General features: G+C 41.2%; 1 protein-coding gene across 1 annotated transcript in view; it reads right to left on the reverse strand.

The window, feature by feature from the left end:
- Nucleotides 1–26,853, reverse strand: part of CNKSR2 (connector enhancer of kinase suppressor of Ras 2) — a 322,916-nt gene that overhangs the window by 106,529 nt on the left and 189,534 nt on the right. Inside the window, exons 13-14 of the mRNA XM_025213030.1 lie at nucleotides 16,747–16,836; nucleotides 14,682–14,896 (exon numbers count right to left, since the gene is read on the reverse strand). Coding sequence (XP_025068815.1) covers nucleotides 14,682–14,896; nucleotides 16,747–16,836 — 305 coding nt within the window. The remainder of the gene's footprint in view (nucleotides 1–14,681; nucleotides 14,897–16,746; nucleotides 16,837–26,853) is intronic.

The following is a 26,853-nucleotide window of genomic DNA, read 5'->3' on the forward strand; positions in this document are numbered from 1 at the left end:
GAATCTATGGTGCAATGGAAACTTCATAGAGTCTGAGGACTCTGACAGAGTCAGGCAAAATCTGCATGATTGGCATATCGTTTTTTCATTTCTTATGAATTATATTTATTTTTTCCCTTCTTTTTAAAGAAAATATCAGAAACTTAAATGCTGGGGACAGTTTCTACAGGGAGAACACTTTAGTGCCTGCAATTCATTAGAAGTCATATTCAACATAAAAGAAAGAATTGTTCATTCCAGCATAAAAGCAAATTACCCACTAGACTTTCCTCTAAGCATAAAATGAAACAGAATTCCCCAGAGTTAGAGAATGATGACCAAAAGATGTTTTATATTGTAGTAATAACACCACAGAAACATAGCTGGTTGCCAAGTCATTCTAAACTCAAAATTCTAAGTAGAACAGAAACGTTATTTGCTAGGAGTTCGTGTGAGAGCAGGTAAGCAAGTTTGAAAGTGAGGAAAAGGAAGTTATCAACATTTAAAAATTGTGTTTTCTGGTGTTTAATATTTATATTTATCACAATATAGAAGTAGAGAGGGACTGGCTGAATTGCACTTTAGGAAACTAAGAAACAAAGCAGAAAACCCTTCCTTACTAACATCTCCAGTACAGGGAAATCATCCTTCTCCTCCTCTCAGTGCAAGCAGTCATCCATCTTACAAAAACATTTATCTAGGATGGCTTAGACAGGGCTGTTTCTACCTTAAGCAGGGGTTTGAACTAAATGATCACTGGAGGTTCCTGCCAGTCCTATTTTTCTATTATTTTTAAGCAATCATAGGTGGTGTAAGAATCTGTGATTACCAACAGATGAGCAAATAGTGTATGGGACTGCGGCAGTGCTAGTGCTGCTAGAATTCAGGTTAAAAAACAAACAAACAAAAAAACCTCTTCTGGTCATTAGTCTAGGAGAAAAATCTACTTGTTCAGAAAGCATATATTCTTCTGCCACAGTATTTGTGAACATAGGAAAGGCAGAAAATAATGAATCTTAAAGTGTGGGCATCACCCAATTCATTAAACTATATTTTCAATGTTTTTCTTAAGCATGTAACCTTCATAAAGCCTACCAAAAATTCAATGGGCCCCTTCAACACTATGCAGGTCACTTGCATAAAATAAGCATAACATTGGTTTAGATGCCAGTAACCACACAAGGCTGAATTCTCATAAATTAGATGCCAACATGACCACCAATTCAAGTGTCTTCTGTGAAACAGTTCATTACAGTAGACTCAACTGATGAACAAGTGAAGGTCACATTTAATGGCTTCCATGCCACTAGGATGTCAACACTGAAACTGAGAGAGGAATTCTGTCTGGTGGTAAAAGGAAGCACTGTGGACACTGAAATGAAATACAGAACAGGAAAATGTTGATAAAAACATTAGGAAAACTCCTGAATGGTGCAGTTTCTAGCTGTTTCTTGACAGTGTAAAATTAGACCTCTAAAGCACTAGATAATATGTCTTGGAGGATGGCTGAGGTAGACGGGATGGTCTATGAATATTTATAAGATCTTTAGGTCCGTCACAGTGGAAAATGTTTAAAACAAATTGTTTTCACACATACCAACCAGGAAAGGGCAAGAAGCAAATTTAAAATAAAATTGTATTAACTGTCAAAAAAAAAAGCAGTCACGGTACTTCAAATTGATCAACCTTCTACTGTGCTTAACTATATAGTATGGTTTTGCTGCAGAAAGATTTCCAGATTTAAAAAACAAGGCAAGAAACACAGGTGAACTCTTCCAGACTGGCTTCTCTTTCGAAACAGGGAATCCAAATTGGCAACCCTTCTCAGATCAGAAGGGACAGTGCTATATCAATGTTTCTTTCAAAACAAATAAGTAAATATGTGGCAATATTTTATTTTTGGGGGGAAATGGATAAAAGTTTGAGTGCAGAAATAAGGGAATTTACATACCATAACATAGCACAAACAAGGTAAAATATTTTGCACTCTTGTTTGATTAGAAGGAAATCAGCTGACACAGATACATGTGATGGTTCAGTTTATTTTCTAAAGTTTTTGTCTCCAAGAGAAAGAGAGGCTATAACAGACAGAACAAATTTGATTAATACCAGGAGATTGCTTTTTTGCAGATGGTGTTAACTAATTAGTAATAACGTAGCTGAATCATAGCCTTAAATTGAGGCAATGTGAAATTACTCTCTTCGCTGCTCACATCTTTTTTTATGGTCTAGCCTTCACCATCTATGTGCTCATAAGGAATCTGCAACTCTCATGTCAAGGAGGATTATTAGGATTCAAGACATTTTACTCATCATTGTGCTAACATTCATTGCTTTGTTCCCTTCTCTTGCCTACTCTCTATCATGTTTGACCATCTTTTCCCATTATTAACCTTACCATTCAATGGATCCAATTTACCATCTGGTTTTCTCACAATTTCCTTGACCTATTAGCAGAAGCAATTCATTTTTTTCCTTTAGCATTTTTCTTTGGAGCTGAATTTTCTTTGTTACTCTATTTCCTAAGATAGAGCTGAATATATTTATGAGCAGGATTGCATGGATCTGATTAACTGCAAGAATACGGGATTGCATTTGGAGACCAGAGAGATCATTTCCAGCATTATGCTTTTGTGTGTCAATAGTTCCTGTCTGAAAGTTCATACAACTCTGAGCACTTGCTAGTAAATAATTCTTCCACCTCGTTTGGTTCTTTCCTTTTGTTTGCAGAAGTGCATTTTTCTTGCGTTCACCATTCCAGATAGACCCACTTCATTTTGAGTTTAAAGCTCAGGATCCTTGAACTGCAAAACTACAGCTTGACAACGGCTGAGTTACCCAGTTCAGTTCTGGGGATAACATTAATCAAATCCACTGCTTTAATATTAGCAACCATCCTAGGGAACATACTGGAGAACAATAAAAAAATTAAAAGACTCATTCTAATAAAGAGAGAGAGAGAGACACAACAGACAGACAGCAAGAGATCATCTTATCGTCTAGTCTACTGCTTGAGGAATGTGGGCTCCGCCATACTGCCAAGAGGAGAAACTTCAAAGATGGGAGCCACTACTGAGAAGTCCCTGGCTCCTAACCTAGGAAGAGTTTCTCAGTCTCTCTCATATGCTGCCAAAAAGACATAAGATGAGTTGTATACAATGATTTTTTTCTCTTTGCTTCCCTTAGTATCTGCCTTTCCAGGCAGTTTAAGATAATAGGATGTCAGTCATACTCTAAAACTAAAGTTATCTAAAAAACTTCATTTAGCAAGATAATTAACATCTATGCTCAAACCTCTTCATACATGCTGTAAGTGCTCTGCCATTAGTGCCTTTGTGGTTAGTTTATTAATGTACAATCTGAGACAACAAGAGCTATAATAGAGGGAAAGACTATGCACAGTCTCACTTAGAATCTTAATTTTGGCAGACAGACTGGTTAGAGACTGGCAACATTTTTTCTCTAGCTCCAAAACAAGGATGTCCTCCTGGCCAGGTCAGGTTTGAGAAAACTGGTAGAGACTTAAGATCATAGAACATACTGAAAGATCCAGACATGGTTTTCATGCTCAAGGAGGCTTTAGATTAGAATTCTTCAGTTATTTCTTCCATCTGCCCATTTTCCTCAGAGTGAAATGGCTTTAATTTCCTTTAGGTGTACCTTATTCTTTTTCTAGAAACATTTACTGCTCATTAAAATTACTGGCTGACAAACCCTGTTAAGCTAATGGGCCATCTCAATGGTAAGGCCTTCCATAGCTGAAGATTAGCAGGACTGATGGGGAAGTGCGAATATTGATGGGGCAAGATGGGGTATGCATACACGTAAGATGCTTCTCAAAAATTACTAGAACGACTCTAAAATTCCATTCGGTTTTACTTTAAATAATGTGTCTCACTAGCAGTGTTTCTCACCCAGGATGCTGCTGCAGCCTGGAGTATCATGAGATCCTTTTAAGGGTGGTGCAGGTCGCTGTGCGATACTGGCACTAAGTTGGACTGTATCTAGCAATCCTGGTAAAAAGCCCATCAGTGAAAGGGATGAGCCAAATTTTTGCACTTTCACCACCCAAAAAGAAGCTGATATTAGTACAGGTCAGATGGGGCCAGGACAACTGAGGACAAAATTGATCCAGTAGATACTCTGAGTTACCTCCAGTGATGGATCTCCTGTGGAGTTCAACCTGTGAATTAATTCTTCAGTGGAAGATGTGGACGCTCAGAATAGCAGACTGGTTTTAGTGAGGTGCCTAAATATGTACCAAGGAGTATACCTATGGGTACCGATTTGTCAAAACAAACAATGGCCAAGCTTACATAGGATTGTTTGTGCGTGTGTACAGGATTTTTAGTAATTATGGGTGCTGCCTGCAGCTGCGTTTTTAATTTTCCTAAATCTTCTGTGTGGCCTGTAACATAGTGCTGTCTAGAGCCAATGAATTAATTTGTCACAATTTAGTAAATTAAAAATTTCTTTCCCCCCCTGCCATGAGTAGTACACAGACTGTGATTCTTTTCACAGTGAATGTATTATTTGACAAACTGTTCATGTTTTTCATTTAACTTCTATTAAGTTATTTGAAATTTAAAGAGGTTTTAATTAGCAACAGACATAAAGCATCATTTTTGTACCTTAACTTGATAAGCATAATTCTTTTAATCAGGTTTCTGGTATAAATGTTTACAAAAAAGGAAGTTACATTTTGCCTTTCCAGAGCAGCAAAGCCTGCAAAAATATAATCACACTGAACATTCATGATACTCAGTTTCACAAAATGTTTATGGAAAGAAAATGGAAAAAAATTCAAGCATTTTTTGTTGAACATATTTTCACTTTTCTTTCAGGCTTACTTAGATGCATCACTGGACCAATTCTAGCTTTTTAAACTATGAAGTGACCAGAGTTACCATAGAATATTACACAAAAGAGACAACTATTATGTTTAAATAATGCCACTATGTCAAGTAGGTGAAAGTAGAAAATGTGCTAAGGAGCATATGCTGCAACAGCACAATAACAAGCATTTAAACTTCAAACACCTACACAAAATCTGTTTTGTTGTATTTTTTTTTTATTTCTCTCTACAATGAGTTTATTGTTTTTTTAAGAGCACAAATAATTGTAATAAAAATATAATCATATTGAAATCATTTAAGCACTGCAATGTTTCAAATCCCAACAAAATACTTCACAGTGGTCACTGTTTTAATGGACGCCTTTTCAGTTGATAGATTTCTGAGCTTTGGTCCTTCATTAAGAAGTTAATGGGTTCTTTATGTACCAGTTTATCCAGAAAACTGGATTGTAGGCAGAGGTTCTGAACCCTCTTAAATACATGCTGCTACAAATGCTATAGCTAGAAGCCTTCATGTAGACATGCTCCCACAATAAGCCCACCCTATTCATGATCCTTCATAATAAGGTTGAGCAGTTTTTGCTCTCTTGGATTTCACATGAAGAAGGCTAGAAACTGCATGGGAAGGAATCAGCTTCCCTTCAGAAGTTCATTTTGGGGTACTTCAAAGCCAGTAGCTGAAGCGCTTTTTTTGTCTTTTATTTTAAGGCTTTCTAAGTGAAGATTAATATTTGTTTTGATTTATTTTTTAAATTTCCCTTTTTTTTAACCTTGCAAGAAGTAATTTGAAAAGGTAAAGCAATTAACTAAGGTTAGAAGTTTGTTAACCTTTCCACAGCCACCCTTACGCCCTTTTTTGGGACCTCCCAAAATGAGTAGGGCTCTAGATCAATCTTGATCTGATGGAAGTAGTGTTACTCAGGTTATTGCTGATGTTGCCATAATTTGCAGAGTTTCAGCTAGTTGCCTGCTGACCAGTAATGTATCTGGAAACAACATGAGTCAACTGAATAGCTAGTGGCAGTCTATCAGTTCATGACTAATACCACGATTTAAAGGTAAAAGGTTCCCCACTAATCCATCCCAGATGCCGTCAATGTGGCCTTGAGATGAATCATTTAACAGTAACCCCTTTATTGGCCAAATAGCGTGTGTTCCCACATGCAGGGGCATATGTTTGCAGTGGTAAAAATAGTAGTGGCACAAATATTTGCTGCAGCACACACCCCTGCACATGCACTTTGGTGTGGGGCAAATTGCCCTGCTTCAGGCAAACTGCCCTTTCCTCATTTCCTGGCATGCTGGAGGAGCTGGAATGCAACGAAAGAGTGGAGACACTCTGGCCGACAACCAGATCATCTTCCTGGAGGACCAAGCCTCCGTAAGCATGCACTATGCTGCTTTTTTTCTTGCCTTTTTTTTTTTTTTTTTGCTACCAGAATTTCCCAGTAGCAAAATTTGAAGCACAGGGCATGTTTTACATTTCAGGTGTACAAACTTTGGTGCTGCAAAGAGGCTTGCATCACAAACTACATGGGTCTGCACATCTGGATGTGGCCACAGTGATAGGATCCTTGCTTAGTTTTATGAAAAGGGTACTTTTTGTGGTAAAAAAAAAAAAATAGTTTATACGTAAGTGCTCAAAAGCACCGAAGTGCTCTCCCCACCTTATCTGGGCAGTTGTTCTTTGTTAAAGGGAGAGTTATTTGTTCAGTTACTAGTGTGCACAGTCTTCACTGAGTCAGCAGCCAGAGCCAAATGGTGGTCTCAGGTTCCTGTACTTTAATATGAAATTAATCAAATTATCTTGGAAGCAGGGGTGAAAGGTGTCCCAAATGGTCTTCTCATTAGTTGTCTGCAAAATCTTGAGGTCTGCTCTGATTGTCTCTAGTAATCCTCTTTGCACCCTCTTGTTCTGAAATTTTAGATCTTTATCAGTTTCTCTCAACCAGAAAATAAGTTCACTATGCTAAATGAAAACTAAACTGCTGAAGTAAAGATATCTCTGTCTCAAAAGGATTTGAAATGAAGTGGAATATCCAGCAAACACACAAAAAAGCACAGTTTAGCCATCTTCTCTACAGAGAGCAACAGAAATTGAATAATAAATGGAAAAAACAAAGAATATGAAGTATTTGGAAAAGGGGCAAAAGAGATATATTTTTACTACCAAGTTTGTTACATATTGTATTGTAAAGACTAAACTGTAAACACCCTGCCATTTTGTATCATGCTATTATAGTGCTCTGGTGACTGTTGAGATGACAGTGCAAGCCCATTTTTACCAGATGTGTAAACTAAGTTGTAATCCTTTTTCCTTCCAATAGCAGTACTATTCCTAGATGGATGGAAAGCATTATGCAGTAGAAAGGTACATGCTATTAACAAGATGTGTAACTTTTCTTTACCTCCATGGTACAATATACTTCTTAAACTACATTCTTTTTCTGTAACAAAAATACAACATAGGGAAATTCCTATAAAGTATAGGATACTGAACTTAAGAAATTGTAATGATGTGGGCCAGAGTCTTCATCTATTGTGCCAAAAAGGTCCAAGGCAATTTTAATTGCACCATTTTATATCCACAGTAATAGATCACTTTGAATGTGCACTTAAATGCCTGCATTTTAGCTACACTTGGCTTAATAAAAATATTAACATACTTTTTGGTATTTCTTCAGCAATAGTAAAGAAGAGAACAATGAAAAAACAATTTGGCTGAAAACAGCTTGGCTGGAAATCAAAGTAAGTTGGCAACATTTCGTACAATGGCGGGGGACGGTCCCAACAAACAAACAAAAAAGATCTGGGTAATGACACAGCAAATAAGGGTTTAAAAGTAATATTCCCTCTTTACCACAGACAACCAGCTTCACAGATAGAATACAAACTAGTTTGCTTTCACATTTTGTTTATGGATGTAAATACTGGCATGTCAGTTACATTTAGCAGATGCAATTAAAAGCATTCAAGGTTGAATATCATAACACTTTCAACACTTTCCCAAGCAGATAGTTATTCCTATGATGCATTAATATTATAACAAATCCTCCCGAAGAGCTTATGTTTTGTCACGGCGGGGTCCTACAGGAGGGCCGTGATCTCCTTAAGGCCCCCTCTACGTGCCAAGTCAGCCCAAGGGCACCCTCAGATTCTCGCCCGCCATGTCTTTGATGTTTAGGTAAAAGTTGGGAGGCTGCCTCATGTTTCCTAGGCACGGTTAGCTGGGACCTCCGTCCCCGTATTCTCCCGGACCCACCAGGGGTCTCCCTGTACACTGGGTGCGTTCCAGGCACCCCAGCCTTATGGGCTACGCGTGGCTCCTACCAACCCCTAATACCACGCCCCAAGCCTCGCAGATGTACTGGACGTTAGTCTGTCAAAATACATGCCTGCTCCCCCGGGCCTCCTCTGTAGTCTAGCCCACTCCCGGGCCTTCTCTAATATACGGCCCCTCACTGGGACTCTCGTCGAGCCCACTCTGGGCCTTCTCTAAAATAACCTAGCCCGCTCCCCCTCTGGGGCTCGCTGTGCCCACGCCGGGCTTCCTAATAATACTGCCCCCCCTCTGGGGCTCGCTGTGCCCACGCCGGGCTTCCTAATAATACTGCCCCCCCTCTGGGGCTCGCTGTGCCCACGCCGGGCTTCCTAATAATACTGCCCCCCCTCTGGGGCTCGCTGTGCCCACGCCGGGCTTCCTAATAATACTGCCCCCCCTCTGGGGCTCGCTGTGCCCACGCCGGGCTTCCTAATAATACTGCCCCCCCTCTGGGGCTCGCTGTGCCCACGCCGGGCTTCCTAATAATACTGCCCCCCCTCTGGGGCTCGCTGTGCCCACGCCGGGCTTCCTAATAATACTGCCCCCCCTCTGGGGCTCGCTGTGCCCACGCCGGGCTTCCTAATAATACTGCCCCCCCTCTGGGGCTCGCTGTGCCCACGCCGGGCTTCCTAATAATACTGCCCCCCCTCTGGGGCTCGCTGTGCCCACGCCGGGCTTCCTAATAATACTGCCCCCCCTCTGGGGCTCGCTGTGCCCACGCCGGGCTTCCTAATAATACTGCCCCCCCTCTGGGGCTCGCTGTGCCCATGCTGGGCACCAGGGTCCTCACACTCCGCTGTGAGGCCCCTTTAAGGATACTGCGCCCTTACTGGCGCCGGGGTCCCCATACCACTGGGGGTTCCCCCCAAGTATGCCGCACCTGCTCTGGCGCTGGGGTCCTCACCCTTCGTTGTGAGTCCCCAATGAGTATGCTGCACCCTCCTCAGGCGCTGGGGACCCCACTCCTCTGGGGGTCCCTATGAGGCCTCCTCCAACCCCTTATAGCCTCACCCTAGCCACCGGTGTAATAAACAACAACAACAAAACCACAAGCCTCCTGGCTACAACTTAACTTAAGGCCGCCTGGCTATAACAACATTGCTCCAATCTCCCGGAGTCGCCATCCTTTACTCTGCTCAAACAGTTCTCGCATCTCAGCCCCAGGAGCTCCTGCCTCTCTGACGGCTAGCAGGGAACTGCCAGCCTGGCCATCAGCTCTGGGCCTGAAAAGGGCCAGGCCTTGCCCCTTACAGCCAGCTAACCGCTGTCAGGTGTGGGTCATTCGCTGCCTCCAGTTGCCCTGGCAACCTGCAGCTGTGCTCGTTATGTCCTGCCAGGGCTCTCTCTCCCTGGTAGTTTCCACTCTCTAGGAGCAGCGCAACCCAGTGCTCTGCGACAGTTTTTTTCCCTGACAAAGTAAACTGAGCCAAGAATCCACAAGAAGATATAACTCACAAACCACCAAATTTTTGAGCGCCCGATGGTAGGAACTTCTTTATGAAAAGCAACTTCTTTGAATCATATCACATATTTCAAGAGATTTGTACAGAAGCCATGTAAAGAAGATGGAGATATGTATTAAGGCAGCTAGAAGTCAAGCAGGGGAACAATGGTACTGCCTGCTTCTCTACTGGTAATGAGCAAGATAAAAAAGAGGCAGGAAAGCTCCTGGCCTCCTGGCATGGAACTGGGGTTCTGTTGCATTCAGCTGCACAGCAGGGGGTCTATAAGTCCTAAAGTTCCCAAATTCCAGGTTGGCCCATTTGGCATAGCTACCGCAGAGCCATGGATCCTAGAAGCCTGGGTTCCAGAGTAGCTTGCTGGGCAAACTTTTCACTTTTAATTAACTGGCATCATCCTCTGATGAAATCCCGTTTTGCTGGAAAATGCCTGGTTAGCTCTAGATGCAAGATGGTTAATGTAAGGACACCTAGCTACAAAGAGAGAATGCAGGGAATACAACATGGGGTCTTGCAAAGTGGTAACTCTGAGACTTAGTGACAATAATGGAGAATCTAGGGAACATGATTTCTTTAATGCAACCCTGTGGCTAAAAGGGTTAATGTGATGTAAAAGGAGGACCAATGAGTAAAAATAAGGTGGTTCTGTTAAAACTGCGTTGGCAATAGTACAACCTCTACTGTTTTAATTTCTGGTATTTATACTTCGAGAAAAATGTTAAAAAACTAGAGAGGGGTCAGGGAGATTGACATATTTTTCTTATTAAAGAAAAAATGGAAGAGCAATTTGATAATATATTAACAATGACCCATTGTTACGATTTGACAAGGGTTATGATTCACCACCCCTGAGAATTTTAAAATTAAAACATTAAATATAAAATAAGAAATATTAAAACATTTTTAAATATTTTAAAATTCTCAGGGACGGTGAATCTATCACAATCTATCACAACTAGCTTTTAACATAATAGATAAGCTCTAGTTCAATGACAGCCCTGGACTTGAAGCAAGAATTCAGAAAATCCTAAAAGTGCATGGCCTTTGTTATGCAGTAGATCAGTCTTAAAGATCAGAAGAATCCCTTTCCATCTTAAATCTGTTGGGCCAACTCTTTCTAAACAACTGGTGGTTTACCAGCCACAATTTGGGAATACCTGGCTCCTGTTTATTAGACTTACCACTTACATAGCATAATCTACATACACATGTTTTTTCATGAAACTAAAAAATCAAGAATTTTTGTTGTCAGCTTTTAAGATAGTGGGGACTTTCACACACAACTCTATGATGTAAAAAGAAGGCTAAGCACATTGTTTGACCAATGATAATATTACATGACTATGATTGAAGCAACAAGTTGCTTATCTGAAAAGGTTAACTAAGAAGCACAAGAGAACATATTGTAGTCATAAATAATAAGATCAAATCTATGAACCAAAAGTATTTTGTAAGTTTAAGTCTTCTAAAGGGATTTCTATTTTATTTTTATATCAACATTTTCTCTGTTGTACTTATAAACTATTAGTATAACTTTACATAATTCTAACACATGATTTTCATTTTCTTCAAAGTGTGGTTCTTACCTACAAAGTAACTTTAAAATATAATGGGAGGATTACATGTTTGCCTCTTCTCTATTTCGGAAATTTCACAAGCCAAGATGTACCTTTACTTTTGTAGAACACCCGGTAAATTATTTTGTGGTTCTTAAAGTAGGCCAGAGTATAAACAGACTTTATTGTGAAGTGATATAATTTTGCTCAAATTGTGTTCCTCCATCTATAAGCTAACTCTTCAAGGAGATATGAAAATGTGTGTGTGTCCAGAACTCTTAATAAAGAACAAGCTTGGCATTCCCTTTTTTAAGCACCTGTTTTGGCTATTTGCTGTTGCAAGGTCTCTATAATCTCTCTGAAGATTAATGGCATCAAGCAAGCACCAATTATGGGTAATGATGCGTTGGAAAAAAAACAATTTAGTTTGATTTTCAATTCTAGTCTAGTTTGGATTGCAAGTAGTTAGTATTTACTTGGAAACTCAGTAACCATGTTATGGACAGCAGGTAAGGAACCTTAAAACAATATTTTTCAGTACAAAGTCTAGTTCATTGTAAGAGAGCAATGAAAAATGTTAATACAAGAAAAACCAAGCCATAAATGAACATATGAAGAGGTATTTCTAAATCCACCACAATCCCACAGAAAGAAAAATTCTACTTTGAACAAAAACCATCAATTTTCCTTTTATAACAACATTTGTTTTTTAAGGTTCCTTGGACGGATTTGATTTCTGCTAGTGCTGCCTAGAGAAATTTAGGTGTGGGTTCCAGCTTTTAAGCACTTTCAAACTCAAGTGCTGTAAGCTCACAGAAGAATTTGAGAGACAAAACTGTCTTCACCAACATATATTTCTGTGCTACATGATTTTTTTTCTATTCCACTCATTATTACTCACAGGTGGTAGTGTAAGCATTTAATTTGTATTACCCTAAGAGTGATATTGCTCACAGTGGATGACTTAAATATGTCAGCAGTAGAAAAGGCACATACTAAATATACTATGCACTGGGGGAAAAAAGCAAAGCACATTCCCTCTTACTATGGATTCTGTTATTTAATTTATACAGGAGGAGTAGTTTTCTGCCATGCTTATAACACCTTTCCCAGACTCTCATGCACTGCAGAACTGGAAGAAGCCCTAAAATCGACGGACCAGATACTCAACTGGTATAAACTGACCTAGCCACGTTGATTTCCATTAAGTTACTGAACTTACAATTTGATGAAGAAGACCTTTCCTATAGTACTGTAACTGGGCTGGAAACAAATCTCTTATTTGAGGTGGTCTTGACTGATTCAAGTCAAAACCTGGGACAAAAGAGGTGCAGCACAGCCCTTTACACACACAGCCCTTCCAAGCTGTGTTACTGCTCCTGTCCATAGGTTCTAGAGAGAATGCATACCCTGACAAGATCGTCTCTGGAATGACTGATACCTAACTTGAACATGCTGCAGTTAACTTAGAGAAGTATGCGGCGTTGTCTCAGAGAATGTGTTAGCACGTTTTCTCTCCCATACCTCACAGGTACTTGAAGTGTGACAATCAACTTGTATGTCCATAGGATCTAATGTGTGTATGTCTACAGATATCTACAGGATGTCTATAGGACAAAAGGGTTTCTCCCAGGAGAAATGCAGTATCTATTTATACCCTTGGGCAGCAATTCTCAGCCAGGGTGCTGCTGCACTCTTGGATATCTTAAGATCCTTTCAAGGGTGCCACAGGCTGCCATGCAGAATTAATGCTAAGCGTGCAAACATGATTCACAAGATAAACCCAGAGTTCAAACAAAAATCCACAGTGTTATAAATACTCTGGAGTCTTGAGGCATGTCCAGACGAGCACAGACATGCAATATGTGGCACTGCAGACCTGTATGATGCTACACACTGCATGTGCAGGTGTTCCCGGCACTGCTACTTTGACCCTGGGAGATCCCAGGGTCAAAAAAACCCATGCCAAAAAAAAAAGTAGGGTGGCACTTGTGGCAGCAGTGGGTGCTGCCCAAAACCAGAGCCTGGCCAGCTGGAGCCACACTCCAGCTGCTGGCCAGCATTACTGACATGGCTGACATTCCCAGATGCCCCTAGGTAAGGCTTCTGGGGCCAGCACAGTTGCTGGCCCCAGCCTCCCCTACCCAACCTGCCGGACATCAGAGCACATGTAGCACGGGCGGTCCCCAAGGACTTCAACAGCGGCACAAGGTGTGCTGCTGCTACTTGTCTCCAGGGAAACAAATGTCTGCGCTCATCTGGATGTGGTCTTGTGGTTTTTCTAAATTCTCTGTAATAGAATTGCTATATTATTCTACAACCAAAAAATGAGTGAAAACTAAGAGCTGGCATTTTCCAATAGGAGCTTTAAGTATAATAAGATTGAGAACCACTGCCCTAGGAGAACAGGTCACCTGTTTCTTCCTAGTCTCCCTGGCCCTTTATCTGCTATGAACACATTTTATCACAGCAGAAACTAGGACCAGGCCACAATACCAACTTCTATAACATGCTGACATACTAAATTATGGCCTCATTGCCAATGTAAGAAAATAACTACAATTAGTTTGATTATTTTGCTGTAGAGCTTATTTATCTCCCCCTTGGAGAATGCTGTAAGCCTAAGAAGCTTATTTTTGTCATGTGCCTCCTACACTGAATTCATAGTTCTTTTACTCACAAATAAAAAAGAAGTTATGAATACATTTATTTTCCTCCATTAAATGTACCCAAGTGATTAGGTAATAATTAGAAGTAATTCATTTCAAATTAATGTATCAAAGAAGAAAAGAACCCCATGGCACAGGACTAATTGCTGGTCGAGTTTCACTTTTCTTCATAGGTATGTTTTTCTGGTCTGGCATCTTGTATCAGGCTTACACATGCAAGTATTTATTATGGGTAGGAAAAAAGGGTTAAAGGGTACCAGTCTACAACACTGTGCTTCTTCCTCACAAATTCTCCATTTTTTGGACTTGCCTAAAAATAACATTTTATATTGAATTTTAATTTCAGCATCATCTCTGATTCAGGTAAATGCAGCTACAAACTTTAAGATCCTTATTTATTCACAGTGCAGAGGAAGTTTTTTCTGCTACTTTTATCTTTCATTTAAAGGTAGTATTATAGAAATGTGCCTATAATGAGATCCAGCATGCACAATCACAGTGAAATGTATGATGGAATGGAAATAACTAGCCAATCAAATTGCTCCTCTTTTCTTGCCCTATGTGAAGGCTGGCACAAATCAAGATGCTACAGTCCATTTCAAACATAACTCCCATTAGGAGAATCATGCAAGTTTAAACAAAATTGTATATGTTCTTTTCCCATTCTGTGATGTTAAAATTAGAGTTCTGAGAGACAGACTGGGAGTCCATTTATAGTCAGAACAATGAAAAATGCAACAGTGTAAGACTGAAAAGGCCTCCATGGCAATATAAAAAGTAATAAGATAATTTTTCAACATCACTAGAGAACAATGAGTCTTGCTTGTTATTTTTACTCACATGGTACAGTGTAGTGTCTGGCCCAGGCGTGCCCATGACGTCTTGTCTTAATGAATCCATTTGCAAACTAGGTAGCAAGGAGTAATGGCTTGGACTGTTACTTTTATCCCCCTTCTTTTTGGACTTTTTCCCTGTATCCTTTTTGCTATTCCTTTGAAACATGTAGTCTTCTTGACCTATTTTCTCATTGCTCATGTAACGCAGTAATGAATTTTCTATTAAAAAAAGAATGAAAGACTATATTGTAAATCATAATATACATGGCAATCCTTGCTCTAAAAATGTATCGCACTTTTCCATTACCACGCTTTATGTTAATTAAAAAAAATTCCACCCTATAAAACACAATGCAATTCAAAATTATTTCTTTTGGGGGTTAGTACAGCATAGGTCATGGACAAGCATAACAGTTATACCATTAACATATAATACCAGTATAAGCTATTCCAATATAACTGTTATATCTGGATGAACCTATACTAATGTAGTGTAAAATCAATGAAATTGTATCTTGTTTTATTCAGGGTTAGAGTTATGATAATTTATCTCATTTATATGGCTAAAGTAGCATCCAGATTTAACAGTTAACCTGGAACAGCTAATGCACACTCTCGAGTCCTGCCTTCCCTTTTAAAGCAAGTTATATTTATGTCTGTCCACAGCCACAGTAACAAGTTTTTTGAGACGGAGAGAGATCAACATTCTTGTCACTAATGGGGCTAGATTTAACGCACAGGCAAACTAGGGGTTCTGAGCTGTGGCGGCAGTGCAAATGGCCCCCTCTGCCTCCCCTCCTCTCTCCTCCCTTCCCCTCTGCCTGCCTTGCTGCTGTGGTAGCTGCTTCCTAGCAGTGGCTACACACCCGACTCCCTGAAGGCAGCAGTGCCTGGGTGGGGAGGGAGGTCTTGACCAGCACAGGGCTCACTACAGAGTTAAGCCAGCCCTGGTCACTACTCCAGAACAGTAGTCAACATGCCGCCCCCCTCCCCTCAACACCCTCTGGGGTCTCTTCCTTTTAAATAAACAGAAAATAATGTATTATTACATCTGAAATACTGCTCTTGGAAGCAATGTTCTACATGAAACTGGATCAAAGATGGCTGAGAAAATGAACATTTTCCAAGTAACACGTGTTGATTATTCATTTTATTTTGGTCTCTTTCTTGTTTATACCACTGTTGTCTTGTAACAATATTTAGACTGAATTTTTCTTAGTCCATCGTTAAAATTAAGATTAGCAATAGCTAAGCCTCAGAACATCAACTGCCAATTGTGCACATACATCACAGTGACAGAATAGAACTAATGTGTAACAGTACTGGTCTTTTGCTGGATTATATGCAATTCAAAACAGGCATCACAATTCTACCTATTGTACCAGTGCTTTGCATACTGGCCAATGGGTGCCATTGTGATAAAACTGCTATTCAACAACAGCCACCCTTTCAATATGCAATGAGACTGCCTCAGATTCAATAAAGGGGTAACAAAGTGAAATTCTGTAGCTATACAGGAGATTGGAATAAAAGACCCAATATTTTCATTCTGGCCTTAAAATCTATTAAGTGGGCAAACACCAGAAAAGTGCCAATGAACCTCATGAGATTTTTGGGGAACTTTTCAACTCTGAACTATTTCTAGTTAGTCCTTTCAGAATGCTTGACAACCAAAAAAAAATCTATCAGGACAGGCAGATTTACAATTTAATTCTCACTTCACTATGTATTACAACAGGAGAACAAATTAACTTTTGTATATGATATTTTAGGGCCAATTTCAAAGGACAAAATGTTTAAACAATCAGATATCAATGTAATTAAGCATGATCAAACTAAACTGGGAGGAAGTGTGTAACCACAATTCTGTTTTTCCAGCTCTCCTGAACAACTTCTCCAGTTCCACTCAAGGAAACCCAAAGATGAGCAAAATAAAGTACAAGTGATAAAAAAATAGGAATATCACTAGAATATGTTGACAGATATCCACATTTTAAATGAGAAGTGATGTAAAAAGAACTCATTGTTATTTATAGTCTTGCACAAAATTAGTGTCCCAAGTCACTTACCTCTCCTACTATCTCTCTTTATTTTATTGGGATCTTCATAGTCCCCTACCCAATTATATTCCACTGGCATAGAAATAGGTCTTAGCTTGCCTAGAACAGAGAAGAAACTAGTGTCAAGATACCTTTAAACTGAAAAAAAAAACCTATTTCAAAGGAAGCTAACTATTAATATTTTAATTCTACAATGTAGACAAAAATCCAGAATATCCCATGTACAAAAGATGAAAACAGGGGTTTGTTCAGTCCATTACTGTGGCTCAAGGGGAAGTTAAACATTCACAGAAATTTTTAAGTAGTTTAAGAAACAAACCCATCACCCTAACAAAATCCTCTCTCAGAATCGTCTTTAGACTTGAGGTTGAGACTGAGCATCTTTCACATGCATAAAGGCTATAGACAACTTCCACATCAACATCTGCTGATTATGCTGCACAGCACTCAAAGACATACAAAGAATTATTTTATGGCCTATGTGATATGAGTTGCTCATGTAAGACCAACTGATTTAAGACATATGTCCATATCACAAAAGCATCTCCACTAATGGCATCTTTGCAGTTGGACTTGACAGATACATCATAATTGCATAAGAAAATGAGTTCAAACCTCTCGGTGTAGTCTCCAGACTCTGTATTTCACTCACCCAAAACAGCCTATTAGTACTATGAAATTCACTTGTTTCAGCAGAGAAAAACTGTCAAATTATTATTCCTCAAGTTTTAATTTGAAAGCCAAAAAATTAGTTTAAAATATTGTGAGTTACCGTTCTCCTCTTCCAAAACTACAGTGCAAAAGAAAACTTTTTTTTTCAGCTTCACTACAGCCATACTAAATCTGGCAACTGTCAAGCAGTGTTAAAGTTAGTACGTACGCAAGCAGTTGCATGTTAAGCCTTAATCCTGTTTCTTGCCTACAAAACTCTTGACTTGCTACTGGTGAGCTGGTGAGAAGGGACACGTCTCAGAGCCAAGGCACTTGGTCTCTATCCCTGCTCTGGGTTGTAGGGGCCTGGGAATGGTGTAATCTGGCAGAGCCAACTCTAGGGGTGTGGGGGGCCTGGGGCATATCAGCCTGTGCAGGGCCTCTGCAGGGCAGCAAGTGGCCAGAGTGGGGAGCAGGGTGGGGAGCAGCCAGAGCGTGAAGCCAGAGGTGCACAGCAGCCACACAAAGTGGTCGTTCCCTCTCCACATACCGAAGGCACTATCTGCAGGGCCTGTATGGCACTATCCGGGGCAGACACCCCGGCACTTAAAAGTGCAGGGCCTGGGGCAGATGCCCCAATTCGCCCCTCGCTGCAAGGGACAGCTCTGCATCCTGGGATGTTGGGAGACTGCAAATTGCTTGTTTTATCTCTGTAGAACAGACTGAAGTTATCCTAATGTGAGTTGGTAGCAGAGCCCAGAGTCTACTTTTGCCTGAAGTGGTGTAGCTTTAAGACTCAAATGGTACTTAGAATGAGTTTATGTACAGACACATATTTTAAGTGCCCTTAGTATGGTTTAAAGAGTAACATGTAACTTCACTCTATGCCCCATTCCAGTCACTGGTATTTGAAGTCACATTTAAGTGCTTTCCTGAATAGATATGTTTTTTAAGGAACTAAGTCTTTCTTATATTTATATAGCTAAGAATTCTTAGGTTTACTTCTCTGGGCCATATGCCACAGTGTTTCTTCTCTGCTGCACTGTGCTATATTGAAAAACTTACTATATAAACTAGTAGTACTTTTCACACCATCTGCAGAATTTCCATTACAGTAAAACAACAGCCCTCTCTTCTCCCCCGCAAAAAGGGTGAGAGAACAAATGTTTTCTGTTTACTAAAATTTCATATTTGTTATAACTATATTCTAATTTATTTGCCCAAATGGGCTCCTTTCCATGAAGGTAAATTTCACTTATCTTCTAGTGGCTCTGCTAGCTCCTCTTCATCAACTTACACGGATATTTTCAATCTACTATCTATGTAATGACCATGCTTCAGGAAATGCATCATTTGGGATATAAACAGAAGCTTTCAGAGGCCAATTAACAACAGTTATGTAATAGCTGTCAGTTAGTAATGGAAAACTAGATAAAGGTCTAAAACTAGAAAGACAATCCGATACAACCAAGAGTGTGCCATCAGCACAGCACAGGACATGGGGACACTCTGTAATTAAGTACAATAAATGAAGCGCATCCAATTTTAGTGGGGTAACTAAAGTTTATGTTATGTCTTAATACTTTATGGAACCATTTTATACCTCATGTAAGTGGCGACAGAAAATAAATAAAAACATTTTAAAATTAGAAGGAGAGCTGAGAATATTGTAGAACTCATGTACTCCAAGTTTTGGATCAAACAGAATCAGTGTATGGCCTCATCAGAAAAGTTACAGCTAATAGCAAGACATTGCATTTAACCACAACTGTGGCATCTGACTTGCATAAAAAAACAAAACAATCAAGCAATATTTTTCAACAAAAATATAGCCTAACCAATATAATGAGGAAAAGAGGTGATTTGAACAATTCCCTTATTTTAGTTTTACTGATTACAAATTTTGGCCTTCTCTCAGCCTCTGATCACATCATGACTATAAATGCACTATATTTTTTCATCTAAGGCAACATGTTTACCTACACTAGGGCTGTGTGAAGCTTCAGGTGCTGATTCAATATTGAGGAGATTCAGCCCGATTCGGCATCCAAATCTCCAAATCAGAATCTAAACAGGGGACCAATAAAATAGCCTGAATTGATTCAGAAAAGTTTTGGAGAGCTTACCTCCACCTGCTCTTTCAGCCCCACCAATGACTGCCGCACCCAGCCCCAGTGGCCGAGTGCTTTAAAAAAAAAAAAAAGCCCTGCACTCACCAGATGCTGCAGCAGCCATTGTGTCTTGGGGCTCATGGCAGAGCCCCCGTATAGCGTGGGGCAGTGGGGATCACACCCCCTCCCTCGGCGCCTGGCAGCAGCCAGTGAGTGCAGGACTTTTTTCTTTTTTTTCTTTTTTTTTAAGAGACAGTATGCTGGGGCCGAGCAGGGCAGCCATGGGGGGTCTGGAAGAGCCTCCCATGCACCGTAGGGCAGTGGGGGGCAGCAGGGCTTGCCCCCCAACCTGGCAGCCACCAGTGAATACGGGACTTTTTCTTTTTTTTTTTTTTAAAGAGCCAAGACGCTGGGGCCGGGTGGGGCAACTTGACTGGGCTAGGAGAGCGGGTTGGGGATGGGGCCTGTTTGATTCGGAGACTCAGCCGATTCGGTGGCGGCCGAACCTCCAAATTCGATTCAGCCAGATCAATTAAGGATAGTTTGAATCACCAAATCAAATAACTATCCCCTGAATTGGCTGAATCCGAATCTCAAGTGAATACTAGCCACATCGCACAGGCTCAATAGACACTATTTTCCTCTTTCTTTTCCCCAGTCAGAAACACCAGAAGGAAATGTGTAGATTATCTAAAGTCATATCAAGTTGTCTTGCTGCTATAATAGTTTTGTTCTAAGGCCCTCTCCAGATGTTACATTTATCATGTCATGATTGTGTTAATCATGCAATAAATTGTAACGTGCCATATGGTCAAGCAATTTATCATGCAAAAAAAATGTGAGAATGAGCCACAAAGTTATTACTCATTAAATGTGGAACACCTTTGTGGCTAGTTTATATCATACTTTAATTTGAACTCTCAGCATGTCAGTTTAAAAAGTTCAAGGGGAGACCAGACTCAGGAGCTGCTGGGAAATGATCTTTAAACTTGCTGACATACAGGGGCTCCCCATTGGAAATGGGCTCTTCAACTGCTATGCTGCCTACAAGTCCATTTAAATTTCCTAGTATGTGCAGAGTTCAGCACTGGGGAGCAGTCTATAACTAATCCCAAGTTTAAAGGGGCACATGCAGTTCAGCACTGGTGAATGGCTCCCCAGTTCTGGACTGCATGAATGTCCAGGCACGCAGATCCAGTATCGCACAATAACCTTGTGGGAAAACTGGCAGATTGTGGGTTCAGCTGCTCGATGGTTCATTGGATGGGAAAGTGGCAGGACCCAGAGAGCTCTCATGAATGGATATGTGTCATCCTAGCATGAAGTGGCCACTGGTGTCCCTCAGGGGTCCGTGCTTGGACCAGTGCTTTTCAACATCTTTATCAATGATTTGGATGGAGGAGTGAAAAGCTTGCTGGCCAAGTTCATGGACAACTCCAAGTTATGGGGCAGTGTGGTCATGCCAGAAGATAGGCTGCAGATACACGAGGACCGGACAGGCTTGGGAGTTGGGCAGACAGGAACCAGATGTTTAATACTTCCAAGTGTAAGGTGCTCCATTTGCAGGCAAACAACCCTCAACATACATACAGGCTTAGTGGCAACAGCTTGACTTGCACCACATCCGAAAGGGACTTAGGGGTAATGATAGACCATCGCATGAATATGAGCCATCAGTGCAAAGCGGTGGTCAGCAGGGCAAATAACACACTGGCATGCATCAACCGATGCATCTTGTGTAAAACTAAGGATACTCCCACTGTACTCAGCACTGGTGAGACTGCAGTTGGAGTACTGCATCCAGTTTTAGGTGCTGCACTTCAATAAGGACGCGGAAAAATTTGAGAGGATCAGAAAAGAGCCACCCATATTATCAGGGACTTGCAAGACAAGCCATACAAGGAAAGGCTGAAAGATCCAGATGTTACATTTATCATGTCATGATTGTGTTAATCATGCAATAAATTGTAACGTGCCATATGGTCAAGCAATTTATCATGCAAAAAAAATGTGAGAATGAGCCACAAAGTTATTACTCATTAAATGTGGAACACCTTTGTGGCTAGTTTATATCATACTTTAATTTGAACTCTCAGCATGTCAGTTTAAAAAGTTCAAGGGGAGACCAGACTCAGGAGCTGCTGGGAAATGATCTTTAAACTTGCTGACATACAGGGGCTCCCCATTGGAAATGGGCTCTTCAACTGCTATGCTGCCTACAAGTCCATTTAAATTTCCTAGTATGTGCAGAGTTCAGCACTGGGGAGCAGTCTATAACTAATCCCAAGTTTAAAGGGGCACATGCAGTTCAGCACTGGTGAATGGCTCCCCAGTTCTGGACTGCATGAATGTCCAGGCACGCAGATCCAGTATCGCACAATAACCTTGTGGGAAAACTGGCAGATTGTGGGTTCAGCTGCTCGATGGTTCATTGGATGGGAAAGTGGCAGGACCCAGAGAGCTCTCATGAATGGATATGTGTCATCCTAGCATGAAGTGGCCACTGGTGTCCCTCAGGGGTCCGTGCTTGGACCAGTGCTTTTCAACATCTTTATCAATGATTTGGATGGAGGAGTGAAAAGCTTGCTGGCCAAGTTCATGGACAACTCCAAGTTATGGGGCAGTGTGGTCATGCCAGAAGATAGGCTGCAGATACACGAGGACCGGACAGGCTTGGGAGTTGGGCAGACAGGAACCAGATGTTTAATACTTCCAAGTGTAAGGTGCTCCATTTGCAGGCAAACAACCCTCAACATACATACAGGCTTAGTGGCAACAGCTTGACTTGCACCACATCCGAAAGGGACTTAGGGGTAATGATAGACCATCGCATGAATATGAGCCATCAGTGCAAAGCGGTGGTCAGCAGGGCAAATAACACACTGGCATGCATCAACCGATGCATCTTGTGTAAAACTAAGGATACTCCCACTGTACTCAGCACTGGTGAGACTGCAGTTGGAGTACTGCATCCAGTTTTAGGTGCTGCACTTCAATAAGGACGCGGAAAAATTTGAGAGGATCAGAAAAGAGCCACCCATATTATCAGGGACTTGCAAGACAAGCCATACAAGGAAAGGCTGAAGGACCTGAGCCCCTTTAACCTAAAGAACTGAAGGTTGAGAAGGGACTTGATAGTGGCTTATCAATATATCAGAGGAGTGCATCAGGAGCTTGGTAAACAACTGTTCACTAGGGCACCCCCAGGAAAGACCAGATCTAATGGATACAAACTCCTGGAAAGCTGCTTCAGGCTTAATTCCAGGAAAAACTCCTTCATGGTCAGGATGTCCACAGTGGAATAAACTCTCTCCAGAGGTGGTACAGTCACCTATCCTGGAGGTTTTCAAGAGGAGACTAGACAGTCACCTTGCTGGGGTCACTTAACCCCAGTTGTGTTCCTGCCTAGAGGGGGGCAGGGGGGCTGGACCTGTTGATCTTCAAGGTCCCTTCCAGCCCCTAACTATCTATGAATCTATGAAAAGCCCAAGATCAGGGAGTCACTCCTCAATCCCAGACTCCAACCCCACTCCTCCCTCCCACCAGTAGATACAGGATGGGACCTGAGCAATTTAATCCTAGACCTCAAAAACTGTACATCCTACCATGCCAGACCTTGCCTGTTTTTGGGAACTGGGATAAAATTCCTCAGGTCCCATCCCACAATTAAATTAATATCAGGAGAGGCTTAAGGTAGAACACTGAGGCAAAAAAGTGACATCTACAGTCTGCTGTTTTGGGACAGCATAGATTATTTAATCTACAGTAGAGGATGACATTTAGGTGGCTTATATCAGCAAGCTACAAAAATCTAATAATCAACATTGATTACTTATGTGTCATACATGAAAAAGCCACAATCAACCTTTCTTCTGGTTACTGTAGATGGAATATATCCAAGCACTACTTTAAATTTTTATATTTTATATATTTTATCTTCATAAAAAATATTTTTGAGATAGCAAAGGAGAATCAGAGAAAGAAGTTTAAATCATTTAATTATCAAGCAAGATATATAATGCAAGACATGGGAGATGATATTATCACTCTATGTGGCAGGATTTGGGGCCTTAAAAATTAGGGAACAATATATACTTCACTTAAGAATTTATGGAAAAAACTGAGCATCAGTATATGTATGGAGACATAGGGTTTTTTTATTTAATTGATTTTGGGTTACCAGTAACTGTCGAGAGATTTTTCAGTAAAAGAAAAAACTTATGAAGAGCTCATTTGGATGACCACAAATATAACCCATTGATAACACCATTCTTTAAAACCAGGGCACTGATGGAACAAGTCTTACATAGCTAGGACTTTACTGGAATTTTTTTCCTTAAATAGAGATAGCGAAAGGTGCCAGAGAGGATTTTCATAGTATTATTACATAATCAGGATCATTTAGAAGTCTATGTTTGTAGATACACATTATTTTTAGCACAGACAATTTTTCTAAAAATATTAAAAACTCTAATGTTCACTCATCCCCAAGATGGAATGGAAATAGAGGGAAATAAAATCAGAGAGAGCAGTGGTAGAGAGATCACATTTGTCCAGTGTGGCAAAGCAAACACCCTTCCCTGCATTCAAGCCATCATTAAAATATTTGCACCTTTTATCCACTCTTGGGGGTCAAAACATATTAAAACAGCAGTCACAATCTGTATTTATAGTTATATGTAAAAAAAAAAAAAAAAAAAGGAAACACTATTACTTCAACATGTATTTCAGAGAAGCAGAAGGAAAAACACACAAGTAGTTATATGCTGTTCTTGCTAAACAGTTCGTTTAGAACCTGATACCATATTTTCTTGCATACCACACACACCTCCCCCTGGGGTATGGAGAGCTATCTTTCCCTCCCCAAATCAGCCCTCCCCAGTGGAGGGGTGGTATCTAAAGTGGGGAAGCTGGTTTTTCTTTGCTGGAATAGAGGTAGGGTAGAATGAGCAAGGAGATATTGTTGGCAGACTCATGGCTCCCAAGAGAGCTACTGATAGCCACCACTTCTCCCTGGGACTGCAAAGAACAGGGATGGAATTCAGTGTTCTCTCTCTCTCTCTCAGTTATTGATGAGGCTGTAGGTTTTGGCTGAAGAGGCACTGAGCTAGCTGAGGGTGAGTGAGCTGCTGCATGTAGTCTGTAGCATGCTGATGAGGCTTGCAATGTGGAAGCAACATTTTATTATTTACAGAAACTTATATAAAGAACTAATTATAATAAGGAAGTTACAGTCTTCACACTGCCTTGCAAGGGTCTGGGGTCTATCTTTGTTGCTGTCTGGCCATACCAGGAAGTTCCTGCTGCCTTACCCAGACTATCTCCTGGGATGCCATGTTTCCTGAACACACTTCCTGGAAAGACTTCTCTGTCACACTGTTAGCCATTTCATTTTAAAACATCTTTTTCTACTTTCTGCTTTATAAAAACCAAGTTGTATGTTTTAGTTGGGGGTATGCGGTATGCAAGAAAATAATGTATTTCATGCTGCCTTCAGCCCTCTATGAAAAAGGTTTCAGAAGGCTCCTTCTGAACCTGTAACAGAAACAGTAAAGAGAGTAAAAAGTGCTGTGTTGCAGAAGGAATTCTGAAGGCTCCTACACTTGCTCAGCTTGCAATATGCTGTGGTATGTCAGGGAATTTTTTTAAGCCTTCCTCAGATGCATTAGGTATTAGCTGTAGCCTAGGCTGGGGATTTTGACTGGGGTGTGCCAGTGCTCCTGCTGGAACTTAAAGCTGAAGGCTCCTTGCTAGAGGGTCTTGCCTCTCTACTTAGGGTTAGACCAATAACCATATTTCTGGTCAGGAAGACATTTTACACCATGGTCAAACTGGTATGGACTGTGGGGCTTTTTGCCTCTCTCTAGGTGGGGGTGTGGATCTCTCAAGTGTATATTAACAAACTTTTACAGAAGCAGGACATTGGCTGCCATGGTTCCCCTGCTTTACTTGTGGCAGGTTAGGGTGTTATATCTTGTGTTGTGTCAGGGTTGATGTTAGGTTGACTAAGGGCCTTTGTACACACCACAAAATTGGCCTTTAAAGAGGCTTAAATATCCTTTTGCACTGCTTTAATGGCGTCACTGTTTGCACGCTCGGCATCATGTTCCACTTCAAATGACTTTAGTAGCTCCAAGATGTTTTAGTTTGCTACCTAACAAAGTGCAACAATGCATGGAACACTGGAAGCCAATGTGCTCAGGGCTTGGTGGGCCCAGCACAGCTCAGGGGCTGTGGGAACTGGCGGCAGCCCATGCAGGCAGGCTCCAGTGAAGGGGAAAAAAAAAGCAGTAAGCCTGATCTTTTTCTTTTCCTCCCTGGGGCCTGCCTGAGCTGTGTGGGGGCCCAGTGCTTCCCTCCATGGCATTGGGGGTGGGGGCTGGTGCTTCCCTCTGTGGCTGTGGCACCTCCAGAGACCACCCGGGCCCGGTGCCAGGGGATGTGTGCCGCCCATGGGGGCCACCACGTAGCACAGGGACTACTCAGCCTGCCAGCAGCTCGCTCTCCCCTCACCGTTGAAGAGGCAGGTAAGGATTGGGCCCCCACCCTTGTGTACATGCCACGGGGGTTTAGTTCAGTTTAATTCTCCCTAAATTGAAGTGGTGTTTTTAAAAACCCACCATTTCAGTTTAGGGAGAACTAAACCGAATTAAACTCCCATGGCAGGTACAAGCAGCTTAAGAGGTTAAATTATGGATTTATGTAGGATGGTTTGGATAGGGATGATCCTGCCTTAGGCAGGGAGTTGGACTAGATGATCTATGGAGGTCCCTTCAAGCTCTTCTTCTCTGATTTCTATGACCAACATGCACATGCATTCATTTAAACAAGCAATTACTCTTGTTTTTTTTAAAACTGAAATAAAGTGTGGGATAAAACTGGCAGTTTCTTCCTTTTAGCCTCTGACTTCACTTGTCTCAATTTTAAATGCACACTCTGTAAACAGGTGCATCTTCATGAAAATGTATTCTTTAATATTCCATAAATGCATTACACAAAATCCTGAGTGTCACAACCCAAGGGTGTGATTTTTGTTTTTGTGCGCGCTTTGGCACCACTGAATTATTTTCCCGCCAATTTGTAGCTTTCTTTGCAGATCCGCCCAAGTTGGAGAACTCCGAGAAGAACCCCCGCAAGGGAGGACTCCACAAACATCAGGAGGAGGAGACTTCACACTGTGTGAAGATCTCTAAGCGCTGCGGAGTCTATCGGACCCAGCACATTTCAAGCAGGCAACAGAGGTCTGACCAGCCTCTAGCCTCTCCCCGTCGCTGTTCGCAATCCTTCGACGTATCCCTCTCCCTGCGCGCAAAAGGATCCACGGAGCCTCGACAACTCCGTGGGAGTGATCCGA

The sequence above is a fragment of the Alligator sinensis genome, unplaced genomic scaffold (genome assembly GCF_000455745.1).
Source record: "Alligator sinensis unplaced genomic scaffold, ASM45574v1 scaffold251_1, whole genome shotgun sequence".
Lineage (NCBI taxonomy): Eukaryota > Metazoa > Chordata > Crocodylia > Alligatoridae > Alligator > Alligator sinensis.